General features: G+C 37.8%; 1 protein-coding gene across 1 annotated transcript; it reads left to right on the forward strand.

The window, feature by feature from the left end:
• The first annotated feature begins 720 nt into the window (after positions 1-720).
• On the forward strand, positions 721-7,368 carry LOC139730194 (ceramide-1-phosphate transfer protein-like). Its single transcript, XM_071641090.1, has 5 exons — positions 721-790; positions 3,303-3,425; positions 5,465-5,702; positions 6,118-6,269; positions 7,097-7,368. Exons 2-5 carry the CDS (start codon positions 3,328-3,330, stop codon positions 7,272-7,274), a joined length of 666 nt encoding a protein of 221 aa, XP_071497191.1. The 5' UTR covers positions 721-790; positions 3,303-3,327; the 3' UTR covers positions 7,275-7,368.
• The last annotated feature ends 6,063 nt before the right edge of the window (positions 7,369-13,431 follow it).

Raw genomic sequence — 13,431 nt, forward strand, 5'->3', positions numbered from 1 at the left:
TAAAATTTTGATACCATCCTACGTTTTGATAAAGGTGGCAAATGAACTTTATCGCACAGCTACTCCATTTTGAATATATTCATCCTTTTTTTTTTTTTGGTTTTCATCGCACCTTTGTTCTGCTATCATTTTACCGCTTTTAAAACATAAAAACAATTATGATTAGCAAATAAAGCTGTTAAAATGTCATTCTCCTCTAAACGAGGCATTTTCATTTTTGTTGGTCATAGTTGAATAACCATGGTTTATTGTAACACGTGTTCCTTTGATATTCGTGAGTCTTTTTATGATATTGTGCACATCACTCTGATCAGACAAAAATTTATCCCCTGTGACAGTTACCAGGATGGAGAAATATTTTAATTTGAGAACAGACTTGGGAAACAGCGTCACAATATTTTACTTTCTTTTTTAAAGTTGCGATTACAGGGGTATGAACACATTATACAGGTGGGAAAGGAAATCATTTCCACAGAGAAGCGCATTTCCTTTGATTTGCATATCGGCAAAAGTTATAAGCCATATAACTGTAAGTTGGGCAGAAACCAGGGCTGAATACCACTAAACGACTGCGCTGAGTCTACGAAGAAGTGGGTGTGTCCACCTCCCAAGTACGACGCTGTGTGAGCGCATGGTCAGTGACGGTCCCTGGAAAAGTCTGGGAGTTCGGCGAGTTCTTGGAGTATCTTGCTCTGCCTTCCCTTCTCACAGTACTTGCCGGGTAGGTCGGGGACAGGAACGGACGGGCTTTCGGAGAGTGCGACTTCGCTTCTTCTTCCATTCCAACTTGGTGAGTTTGGGAATCGATGTTAAAGGGGATGGCTAGTAACCGATCAGTGGGAATCAGTGGGAATGCTGAGGGATGATTGTTCCAATCCTTGTGGGATTCATTTAAGAGTACATTATATATCTACTGTTGTGTGAAAATTATTTGCTTCAGAACGGTCTCATATTCAAGTAATGTGCAGATTAATGCCCCGTCACTGACCAGGGACGCTTATCTGGAAACATTAAACTGTACATTACTTGAATATGAGACCATTCTGAAGCAAATAATTTTCACACAAGAATAGATATATAATGTACTCTTAAATGAATCCCACAAGGATTGGAACAATCATATCCCTCAGCATTTCCACTGATTCCCACTGATCAGTTACTAGCCATCCCCTTTAACCCTAATTCCCACAATTCTTAAATTGGCATCAAACTAAGTAATAGATACACGTATGATTGATTATGTACATGCAATTTGTTCCTGTAGTTTCAGCTATGGAAAAAAAAAAGGGGGAGAGGACTGGTAACTGCCTATTTCAGTCTTACGATTACGCGGTTCATGATATCCGATATATCCTCGGGACTTACATCATGGACAAGCCAAAATCGTATCAAACTGCCAAATTGGTCTTTATATCGATTGCACCCTCCTTCTTTATGGAATGCACGTACGAACATGGATTTCAAGTACAATGTATGCGGACTTCAGTCCCCAACATTATACTGTGAACATTCAAACAACACTCTTAATCGAGTTTTTATAGTTTTATGGAGGTACAACTTGTCCTATCTATTTACAAAGATTTACAACATCTGGAGTATTTTCTTGGAAATATATGTTTTGATAATCTTTGGCACGATTGCACTTGTATGAAATGATAACACAATTATATATATATATATATATATATATATATATATATATATATATATATATATATTATATTTGTCTTATATAATATATAAATATATTATATTTGTCTCTTTCATCAACGCTTGATATCTAAAGGCAATTAAACAGGGGTCACGGACTCACGGACCGTTTTCTAATTGATTTGAACGTGTACAATAATATATATACACGTGAGTCCGCGGCATACATTTCGTGCGAAAATGAGTAAATATTATAAATTCCCTTTATTTGCACATTTTCACAATGCCAACACCTCTGTATACGCAATAAATTTGATATGTGGAGATGTTCGTTTGTGCTTGTGTGTGTGTGTGTGTGTGTGTGTGTGTGTGTTTTGTGTGTATCTGTATTTGATATTTCTGCATAATTTTTATATCGCTTTCGTATACATGATATTTCAGCAGCACAAGTGAGGAGAATACAGCTGCATATCGTTGTTTATATTATTAGTTTCATTATGAAAATGAACCTAATATTGAAGGAAATTCAAATGAAGAATATCAATTCAAAACCTGAATTTGTGAGTGTGTTGCATCACCTTCTGCTAGTGATGTTTCAATGGTCTTAAGATTTTATCATAGCAGTTTAATCTAATCTACAGCTGTAAGATGATACATCTTAGCAATAGTTGCTGCTTTGGGCATGTGTAACGAGTTGGGAACTGACTAGTTGAATACGACTTTGGGTACAAAGTCCAAAGAACTGATCAATCAAGTCTGAATAGCCTCTTAACAACCGAAAAACATCTGGGATGATATCCGATATGGATTTTTTCACGGAAGCTTAAAATAACATTCTCGCATCTTAGGGGATGCACAAACTACTTATAGGTCTATTCATTTTATAAGTGGCTATGAATCACAAGGATTATGAACTCTCGTGGGCTCGTGTGTGAGCTCGCACACAATATACGATGAGACATCGAATTAAAGGGGTAGGAAGACCACCTCTAGTCATTTTGGAATTTCCCTGTTCCAGATAATTATGTCACTAGCCCATTCCATGGTATTCGACCGATTCATCTTGCATTAAATGGATGGTGTAGTATTGGAGGCGGATGAGGATTGGGCTTTTAACTTTCTGCGAGAAGGAACCAATTATGAAACACAGAGCATATAACTACGAGCATACCATTCTAAGAGGAATTCAAAGTTTATATAACGAAAATTGGTTTTGAAATGGCTGAGACATTCAAAACCAAAGTAAAACAAAGCGATCTTAATATTAAAGGTGGGTCCAACCTTTTATAAGCTTGCTCTGTTTTGGATATCTCAGCCATTTCAAAACCAATTTTCATCAAATAAACGTTGAATCCTTCTTTGAATTGGATGCCCTTTCATATTTCATAAGAAGGTTCTCATTATCACACACACACACACACACACACACAAAATGTTAGAAACCGGAAGTTATAGGTCTCAACCAAAACTACACTATCCCTTTAAGTTACTTCACTTCACCACTCGTCAAATTATACGCATGTCTATATATTATTGTATGTATGCCAATAACTTGTATGCACAAACACATAGACACATTATGATACATACAGACAGAAACATGCATTTGTGATTTGATAGAATGAGTCAATATCCCCGACTTTTTCTTTCAGAGATCTTCCATAATCAAACGCCGAAATGGACATCGTGGTGGTCAGGGATGCTTTCGTCGCGGCGAAGACTGGTGACGATGTCGAGTTCGGCAAGTTCATGGAAGGCTACGAAGAGATTGCCAAGTAAGAGTTAAAAAATCTCTCTCATATATCAGCCGTTTTCCTCTCTGTCTTCATCTTCTTTATATTATTATATATTATATATATATATATATATACATATATATATGAAGGGTTTGTTTGCAAAAACCGATAAGTCCATTTTTGAAGATTTTGAAGTACGATCTCTGTCATAAAGTACAAAATAATACCTTGTAAATGATATATTGGTCACTACATATAAAGGTATACTTTTGAAGTTATGGTCAAAAGAAGCAAACATTTTCTTATTATTTTCTGTATTTTTCTTGACCTTTAATCGCAAATATCTCCATTTGGCAAATATGGACTTATCGGTTTTTGCAAACAAACTCTTCATATATATATATATATATATATATATATATATATATATTTCCCTCCTTCGTCTTTATTCCCTTTCTTATTCTTCTGAGGGATAATCCCTCCCAGATAACAGCATTTCATATCTTCATATCTTACAGTGCAATTCATATAATGTTTTTTTTTTTCATCATGAATAGTTAGGTGTATTTTCAGTTTTTGTAGCGAATTAGATATGTATTTTGTATTTATCCATTTGATGTGAAACTGCCACAATTAATCATTTTGGTTGTGACGACTTTGTCAGACTATTTCAATCAATCAATCAATCAATCAATCAATCAATCAATCAATCAATCAATCAATCAATCAAATGACTTTTTTCTGTTCATGCGCAAAGTGGAACTGTAAACTGGCTTATATGCGAAGTTGGCACGCCGTCGACTGAGTCGGGCGTGCGAACGTGGCACATTATAAAGAGTTAAAGCGTATTTTCTCACTGTGCATGATTTGTTTCCTCTCATTGTTGTAATCTACGTTGCTCCCTTAAATGTATCAATCTTACAAAGTGAATAATTACGAGAAAACTGCGTCTGTTAACATTAAAAAAAAGCCAAACAAACACGAAACTATTGCGGAAGCAGATAACACTCAAGATATTACAGGGTAATGAAAAGTTGTCAGCTCTCTCAGTTCAGGACCGATTTTTATCAAATCTACAAAATTGTTCGTCTGTTTTGACACTTTTATCGAAGTCAACTTGAACATGCATGGTGTAGAATTTCGCGTTTTAGTATCCGTGTTCGTACAAACTAAGGGAGGGACGGCATGCAGGGAGTTTCAGCCGAGGGGACACTGGCAAATACGATGCAGTGGAAATGAAACCAAAAATGAATGTTTATCAAAGAAGAACACGTCAGTGAAGGATTGAGGAAAACCAGACAATCTGTTCAAAATCAGAAAAGTTATAGATTTCTGAAGTCTTGGTGCCGTCATCACTGGATGAAAAGACTCAAACATGTTGTGACGTATGTATGGCAGACGATGATTATAAAGACAATGTAAAGACAATACCACAAGATATTATTTTCATCAAAAGTCCACATTCGGTCGATATTATAATGGCATAATCCCATTATGGGTAAAACATTCCATCTGAAGAGTTTGTTCGCAAAAACCGATAAGTCTATTTTTGAAGATTTTGAAGTACGGCCTCTGACATAAAGTACAAAACAATACCTTTTAAATGATATATTAGTCACTAGATATAAAGGTACATTTTTGAAGTTATGGTCAAAAGAAGCATTATCATTATCATTCTCTTTATTTTTCTTGACCTTTAAGCGCAAATATCTCAATTTGGCAAACATGGACTCATATGTTTTTTAAAAGGGGTGTTCAGTCAAGTGCTCTTTTCTATGCTAGAAAGATGAAAATATTTCAATAATCTCTATATTTTCTTTAATATATCGTCTTCCCTACGCGACGTCACAAAGTGTTGTAGTCTTATCATCCAGATGCGGCACCGAAACTTTTATTGATGTGTTCTGCTAATATTTCTGCATTCACTCAATCCTTATCGTATACTATAGACTAATATCATTTGGGTGTCATTAGACTCGTCATGGTAGCCATACTTTCTTTACCAAGAGTTTTCTAGTCAGAGGCTTCCACGCAAACCCAGGAATGTTCTCTTTTTTTTTTCATTCCACTCTTTGCAGATTGTACGACAGCATGGGGCAAGTGTTTCACTTTGCCTCCAAGGACATGAGAGGGCGCACTAAGTCCCTGGTCGCACTGCAGAAGGAGAATGCTGCCGTGTACAGTGCTGTCTGCAAGGCTCTCGACCACGAGAAGGCCCAGGGTATCAAGAAGAAGACCAAGGCGGGTGCGACCGCGGCATCGAAGGTCCTCCTGGAAATGCACTGGGACGTCGCCTTCTTCATCCACACCATGAAGGTGTGTTTCTCTTTGCATCTATTTCTTTGTATTTCATTCTCTTTCATTGCATTCCTCTTGGAAGACGCACTGCGTCAGGCACAGAAACGACTGAAATAAGGCTATCTCTTGATCACATGTTTCATGTATCACATAAGCGGAAATGAATGGAAAACATCCTAACAAACAAACAGCCCTGGACTAATGAAAGCACGATACATTTAATACTTTGTACACATTGTACATTTTTCGTTCAAATGCGAAAAAAAAATCATACAATATTTTGATCGTTTTACAAATTTGTTGGCCAAAGTTTAAAATTTACGGCCATTAGGATCTTCTCAAATAGCAACAATGATATCATAAGATATCACATCGACGATGAAAGAGAAGCTTTTTACAGAGATAATGACTTTTTGTTTCATCATGTCTACAGAAACTTGGCGAGGCGAACGATGATACGAAGATGTCGACACTAGCCCGACAGGCGTACGACGAGACACTCGCCCCGCACAACGCTCTCCCCATCCGCACTGCCGCCCGCCTCGCATGCAAGACGCTACCAATACGCAAAGACTTCGTCCAAAAGTAAAGAGACCCCCCCCCCCCTTTCCTTTTCTTCCGTTACCCTGCTTTTATACTCTTTTAAATGATCATTCCTTCCCATGTTCCATGACTCTGTTGGTACAAGTCAGTGTGCTAGCTAAAATAACATAATCCTCCTTTATAATGAGAAGATACCACACCCAAAAAAAAAAAAATGGACTTTTCCCGAAAACATTCCAAATGCGAGAAATCGACGACAAATTCGACAGCAGGACTTTGAATTGCTTTATCAGATATCGAACTCTCTTTGGTGGGAGCAGATTCAACCTAGTTAAGAAAAGTATCTAGGTCCTACTCAGTAGGTACCTACTTCAAATGACAAATTTCTGTGACACTCACTGGAACTGTTCATTTAAATCCTATGTATGATGCACCCACTTAACCAGTAGTATCCCAATTGTCTGCTACCCTACCCCACAATCTATTATGGAGACAAATATATTTCATTGGTATGACAAATTGGTGCTGTTGTCGTTTTGTGTCCAGAGTGTTCCACGTCTTACAAGCTTGGGGTTTCCATCGTTATGATTACTTACCTTTTCTCTCTTTTTTTTTTTTTTTTTTGGTTGCCTTAACAAAGGGCATCGTTTCTTTTTTTATGACATCATTCGTGCATAATACTTTATATTGTATTTGAAAAAAAAAAACACAACTGCCCTTATCAGATGAATGAAAGACTAACCGACAACTTGCACCGCTTTGAATCATGTTCTCTTTTTCCTTGTTTGATGATGGAAATAAACAAACTATTGAATTGCATTGAAAAAAAAAAGTTGTCACTGTATACTAATCTCACTTTTCCTGCATAGATACATCAAACAGAACACCGCGGAAGCACTCAGCCTTATGCCCTCTACGATCGCCGCGCTACAAGCCATTTTCTCCATCATGGAGGCGCAATTTATCAAGTGCGACCTGATGAAGGAGGCGAAGGAGCAGGCCGAGAAAAATAAGGCCGAGGATGCCGCCCAGCCCCCTGTCGAATAAGAACACCACTTGCCAAACACGGAACACCGGCAGCTTTACACTTATAGTGTAACAATCATGTTCAATAACACGTAATCAAATTTGTTCGACTGGACTTGGGCATATATACTTGTGAAAATCACGGATAGATGCAGTTTCGTGACTCGTGCTAGTTACTATACTAGGCGAGTTACGCAAACTGTGGGCCTAAATCCCTCTGTGATTTTCACAAGACAACTGATGTAGTGTGTCCAGTCAAATAGATTTTGATTACGTGTTATTATCTGGATGAATTAAAATCTTCATCGAAACATCATCAGTGTGATATGTTTCAAGAACCACTCAATGAATAAGCCTATTACTGCGCCTGAAATATCAGTCCATAGCTTTGCACGACTTCTTAAAATAATTAATATAAGTTAACTCGAGTGTAGGCCTGTAGGCATAGACCCATATACCGATCGAGAAGCTCATAACCGTCTATTCAAGGTGGGGTAATGAATGAAATACAAACTGTTCTTGCTGTTTCTCAAAGCATACTGTCAGTCCACAGGAAATTACCCTTTTAGGCTTGAAGCGGGCCCTGATTCGCTATGATTTTATCTACGGAACTTGCAAAGTAAAGATTTGAAGGCATAATCATTATGACACCATGCAGGGAGACGGTTTTGTCTTCCACAACATGATGAACGATGCAATTTTTCCACTCTTGTGTGTCATATCATGTGTTGTAATGTTTTGAAATTCCCTTCTTCTTTATTCGTGTTGAGATAAGGGGATTGTGCGGGTAATAAAAAAAATATAATAAATAAACAAGAAAGGAATGTTTCCCATTTTATGACATAAACACGAACATGAGGAAAAACACATCAAAACCATAACGTTCTCAGGTCAAATATTTTCATCATTATTTTTGTTCAACAAGACAAGCTGCAGTGTATCCTATACAAACAATCGGAGGCAAGGAAAATCAGCCTATTGCAAAAGTAACGCTTAAAAAGACACAACAACGACGACAACAAAACGTTTGGCTTTTCAGCTCACCAGGCTAAGAACTGGCTCCCTTTTGGACCAGTTAAAAAAACACAAAATAAGTAAAAGTATAATTTGCATGTTAATACAAAAGAATTCAAAAGTACAGTGCAATTTAACATAAATGAAATGTATTTGACTTCTATACAACTTCTATTTTTTATTTCTTTTTATGAAATGCATACTCAATAAAATCGTAAAACGATTAGTAATTGCAGAGAATGAACTCATTGTTTTTTTTTTTAGCAGTCTTGATTTCAAATGTATATCATGCGTATTTCTATTTTTGTGTGCTGTGTGTGTGTCTATGTGTTTGCGTGTGATTAGGGTAACTGTCCACTGCCTACTTCGTAACCTCACAAGTATACTGGTAACAGGTCTCAATGGATGCTCAAGTGTGTGTGTAGAATTGGTGATCTGTGTATGTTTTGACATGCGAGGACCCAACATAACGACTCAAAGTGACGCCTGCATTCATTAATTCACATCATGAAAATCAAATCAGTACTCTTTGTTTTGTTTGCTTTTTAATACTTACAGCAGTATGCATTTATTCCATAAGCGGTTATACTAAAGCCACTGATCTGAATTGGAGGTTTTGTGATTTATTGTTGTTTCTCTGTTAAGGTCCGATTTCATTTTTTTTTTTCAATTTTAATTTCGGAAGGAATACCATTGACGAAAGATACACGCAAGCACGACATTTGAGCTCATTGTTTGATTTATGCTATTGTGAGTGAGATGTGAATGTGTATTAAATATTTTGAAGAAAAAAACCCTTGTTCATTTCTTTATGTTAGAAACAAAGATTTAGAATATTGATTTAAGGGAAATCTTAGCTCCACTTCATATGTTAGGATACCAATTCTTGTATATTATATATATTATATATCATATATAATAATGTATATTATATATATATATATATATATATATTTGTTTATTTATATATTCATTTTTAAATACATATAATTATCATTTGTAATGATGATTATTATTATTTGTTTATCTATTTATTCATTTAGTCACTTATTTACATCAGAAATTTCAAGAAAATATAAAAATAGATCATGTATTTTAAAGGACCACTTTACAATGTATGGAGAACAACAGGTGCATATATCTCGGTAACTGGTTATGGCAATATACGTTCGTTTCATTACGAGATGAGGTGTTCTCGACCCCCCTCACCCGGGCCACTACTCTCTCTCTCACTTTGATTTTCCACATTCTTTCCTATTAAACTGTCTGAAAGTACCACTCCAAGGAGATGGAAAGTGTGTAGTGTAGTAAATTCGTAATGAACCCACGTGAACCCAATGAGAAACACACATGACAAATTCGCTTTCACATTTCCCTCGTAATCGTGCATTTAAATGCGACTGTATAATCACAATTGGGGAATTCATCTGCATGCAGCACAGTGCATTAAATGATAACGAAGTTAGGCCCTACTTTAGTCCACCATCACTGCTGGGAGGCCATGCAAACAAAATATGGTGATCCGAAAACTCGATCACTCCTGACCGCCTTCCATCGTTTTTATCTCCATATCGATATCGATCTGGTCAAGGGTGACAAGGTACACCTTTGGTTTCCAATCGCATCCGAGAAGAGGTTCAAAGGTCACACACATTGTACTCTGTCGGCCTCAGGCTCCACACGCCAAGTTATCTCCTTGGAGGTTGATGAATAACAGCAACTCAGCAGGTCCAATCACCCGACTGTCTATGAAGTGGAGTTTACCGTCTGCGCAGCGGAGATAAACTTAACCCGTTGAGGACGAGTCCCGAGTATACTCGGGCAGGTGTCTATGGGAAATGCGTGTTGTAGCAAAATCAGTCCGTCCTCAACGGGTTAACAACGTTTACTGGCAAGCAGAACATTAGGACCTCGATGTCTTGAAAGATAAGCGGGTTAGAACGTGAGTGATCAATCTGTAGAGCTACGCGATATCTGCTGACAACTATCAAAATAATAGAACAATCTATTTTTTTTTATTCTTTTTTTTTTAAGGAATGAAATTATAACTTGTTACCAGTTGCAGGAAACCTCATTGAATTTGGTTCAGTGGTCACGGAGAAATGAGGGTCTTTGCAATGCATATAGGTTCTTTTCATCCAAGTCTAGCACTTGGATGCTCTTGACATCCATATAAATGAAAATATTTTGCTCACAACAGACCGGTCAACCAACAAATGAAATCAAATTCCGTACATAACGTTATGTCAATATGTAAATATAGAATTATATAGAAATGTAAATACGTTAATATTTTGTTCACATTCATCTTGATGACAAAAGAGGAAAAAAAAAATAAACAAAAAGTAAACAGAAAGCCCGAATGGAGGAAGAGCTCAATTCAGTCTTCCATAGGTTAATATTTTTCTTTAACCAGTGGCGGATCCAGAGGGGGCGCATCGGGCACCCCCCCCCCTCTCTTTAATTTTGTTGTTAAAACAAAAGAAATAAAAAGAGAAATATGAGCTGAAACCCGGAAGTAGCACCAGAAATATTGTTTGCTCCCCCCCCCCCCCCCCCCTTTTCACGGAATTCCTGGATCCGCCCCTGTTCAAACATTCATTTTTACACCTTACAATGTTTGCAAAACTAAAAAACTGCTTCCTTTGTGATGTACATGTATTTCATTATTCATTTTTTTTTACTTCAAATCGAAGAAAATCAAGCAGTCACTTTTTCAAAATAGATTTGTGTGTGTGTGTGTGTGTATGTGAACAACGAACAACTCCATATTTGTAAGTTGTTCTCTTTATTATATGGAACACTTATGCATGAATGACAGCTATTTCATTTTTGCAATTTTTACCTTTGTTATGTGAAAGAGAAAAACGAATGTGTTCACTCATGCATAAAGTTTCATTCTTATTGATCTATACCTGATTAAAAGCCAACTAATTATCTTCAATAATACATTGATTTTAAGCGAAATATCCCATGAAAAATGTGAACTTGAAAAAGTGTTCATTTTCCTTTTTGCCGAGTAAATTATCTTTTAGAATACATTCATTTTAGCCAAATGAAAATATTTCGTGAGAAATATGAATTTGAAAAAGTGTTCACTTTCCTTTTTGCCGAGTAAATTATTTTTAATAACACACTGATTTTTTAGCCAAATATTCTATGAGAAATATGAATTTGAAAAAATGTTCACCATCTTTCCTTTTTTGCCGAGTACATGTATAATAGAAACTACAGGGTCCGATATTAGCGGTGTTTTGGTGGCCCGGGATCGCTAGAAATGGTGTCGGGAAACCAAATCTATCTTTTAGTGGCCTGATTGGGCAACTGAGATTCACAATGGATTCCAACTTTTGCAGTTATTTCAGGCCACTACAGATTTTTTTTTTCCCCTCGGCTCAACGTATGTACAATACTTCAGGTTCAAAGATCTATGTGTCCCATAGAGGCTACAAAAAAGTAAATAAATAGAAAATTAGTGCTGAGCCCTGATTATATCAATATGATATACATGTATACAGTGGACTCCCATTGTAACGAAGTCCTCGAGACCGTCAGTTTTCTTCGCTACATCGACATTTTGTTATAACCAAACAAATAAAAAATAACAAGAGACCCGCGGGTCGCGCACTCACCTGAGTATCGCAAGTTCACCTTCCATGCATTCTTGCAGACTCTTACCTGAGAACATTGGAAACTTATGGTGGGGGTAGCTCTGAGAATGGGGGCATGGTGTCCATTTACATATTCCATCACACTGGGAAAAATATCTGCCAAGTACACTGTACTTTATAGAACGTTGGATTATGCAGCTTGGGAAAAGCCCTATCACTTTTGACTAGAACTAGAGAAAAAATATCATTTAATATTCATTTAATAATTTAGGAGGTTTGGATCCCTTGGGGCCCCCAAGGAAGCATGGTGCCCATTCAAACACTTTGAGATTTCATCTCTATGGGAATGCTACTCGACAAGTTTGGTGAAAATCCATTATGTTGTTTTCAGCAAGAAGATGAAAATTTAGGCACGCATTTGGACCCCCCCCCCCATCCCGCTTCCTTGGGTCCCAAGGGGGTGGGGGGGGGGGGGGGGAGGGCACCCCTGATTCTCCCATGAACTAACTTGAAACAACAGTCATCAACATACTGACTCATTGTATTAACTTAGCTCAATCACTTCCAGTTCTAGAGAAAATCTGTAAAGATTCCTTACAGGAGGGGGGGGGGGGGGGGGGGGGGGGGGGTGGGACCTCTGGGGCCCCCCAGGTGGGGCATGGTGCCCATTTGATGGAATTTAGATTCTATCCCCCTAGGGATACTACCTGCCAAGTTTGGTGAAAATTAGTGATAGGGTTTTCAAGAAAAAGATGAAAATTTACCATTTCGGTCCAAATTTAGGCCCCCTGGGGCCCCCCAGGTAAGGCATGGTGCCCATTTGATGGGAATGAGATTCTTTCCCCCTAGGGATGCTACCGGCCAACTTTGGTGAACATTCATAGTGGCATTTTCAAGAAAAAGATGAAAATGTACAATTTGGGCCCCATTAGGACCCCTCCCCACCCCCCCTCCCCTGGGTCCCAAGGGGGGCACCCCTGATTCCGCCATGAACAAACTTGAAACTACAGTCATCAATGTACTAATTCATAGTATTAACTTAGCTCTCTCACTTCTGGTTCTAGAGAAGAAGATTTTTTAAGATTCCTTAATTTTGGGGGGTTTGGGCCCCTCTGGGGGCCCCCAGGAGGGTATGGTGCCCACTTGAAAAAATTGAGATCCTATTTCCCTAGAGATGCTACCTGCCAAGTTTGGTGAAAATCGGTCCAGGGGTTCTCAAGAAGAAGATGAAAATGTAAAAGTTTACGCACGACGGACGACGCACGCGGGACGAAGAGCGATCGCAATACATGTAGCTCACTTGAGCCTTCGGCTCAGGTGAGCTAAAAACCAAGGAACCGATAATGTTGCGGCCGAAATCTTTATTTCGTTATAACCGTGTTCCTTATAACAGAAGTGCACTGCTGTATACACATACATTGTATATACATTTCTTTTTTTCAACTTAATTTTAGGCATAATTCCTTGATCTGGATAGCAACAACTTAAAAAGGGGGATATCTGCCAGGTATTACCATAGCAAACTTGACAAGACTAAAAGCAGTTACCCTTGT

Source organism: Diadema antillarum, unplaced genomic scaffold, assembly GCF_040938485.1.
Source record: "Diadema antillarum isolate AM-2024a unplaced genomic scaffold, OU_Dant_1.0 seq00000297_RagTag, whole genome shotgun sequence".
Taxonomy (NCBI): domain Eukaryota; kingdom Metazoa; phylum Echinodermata; class Echinoidea; order Diadematoida; family Diadematidae; genus Diadema; species Diadema antillarum.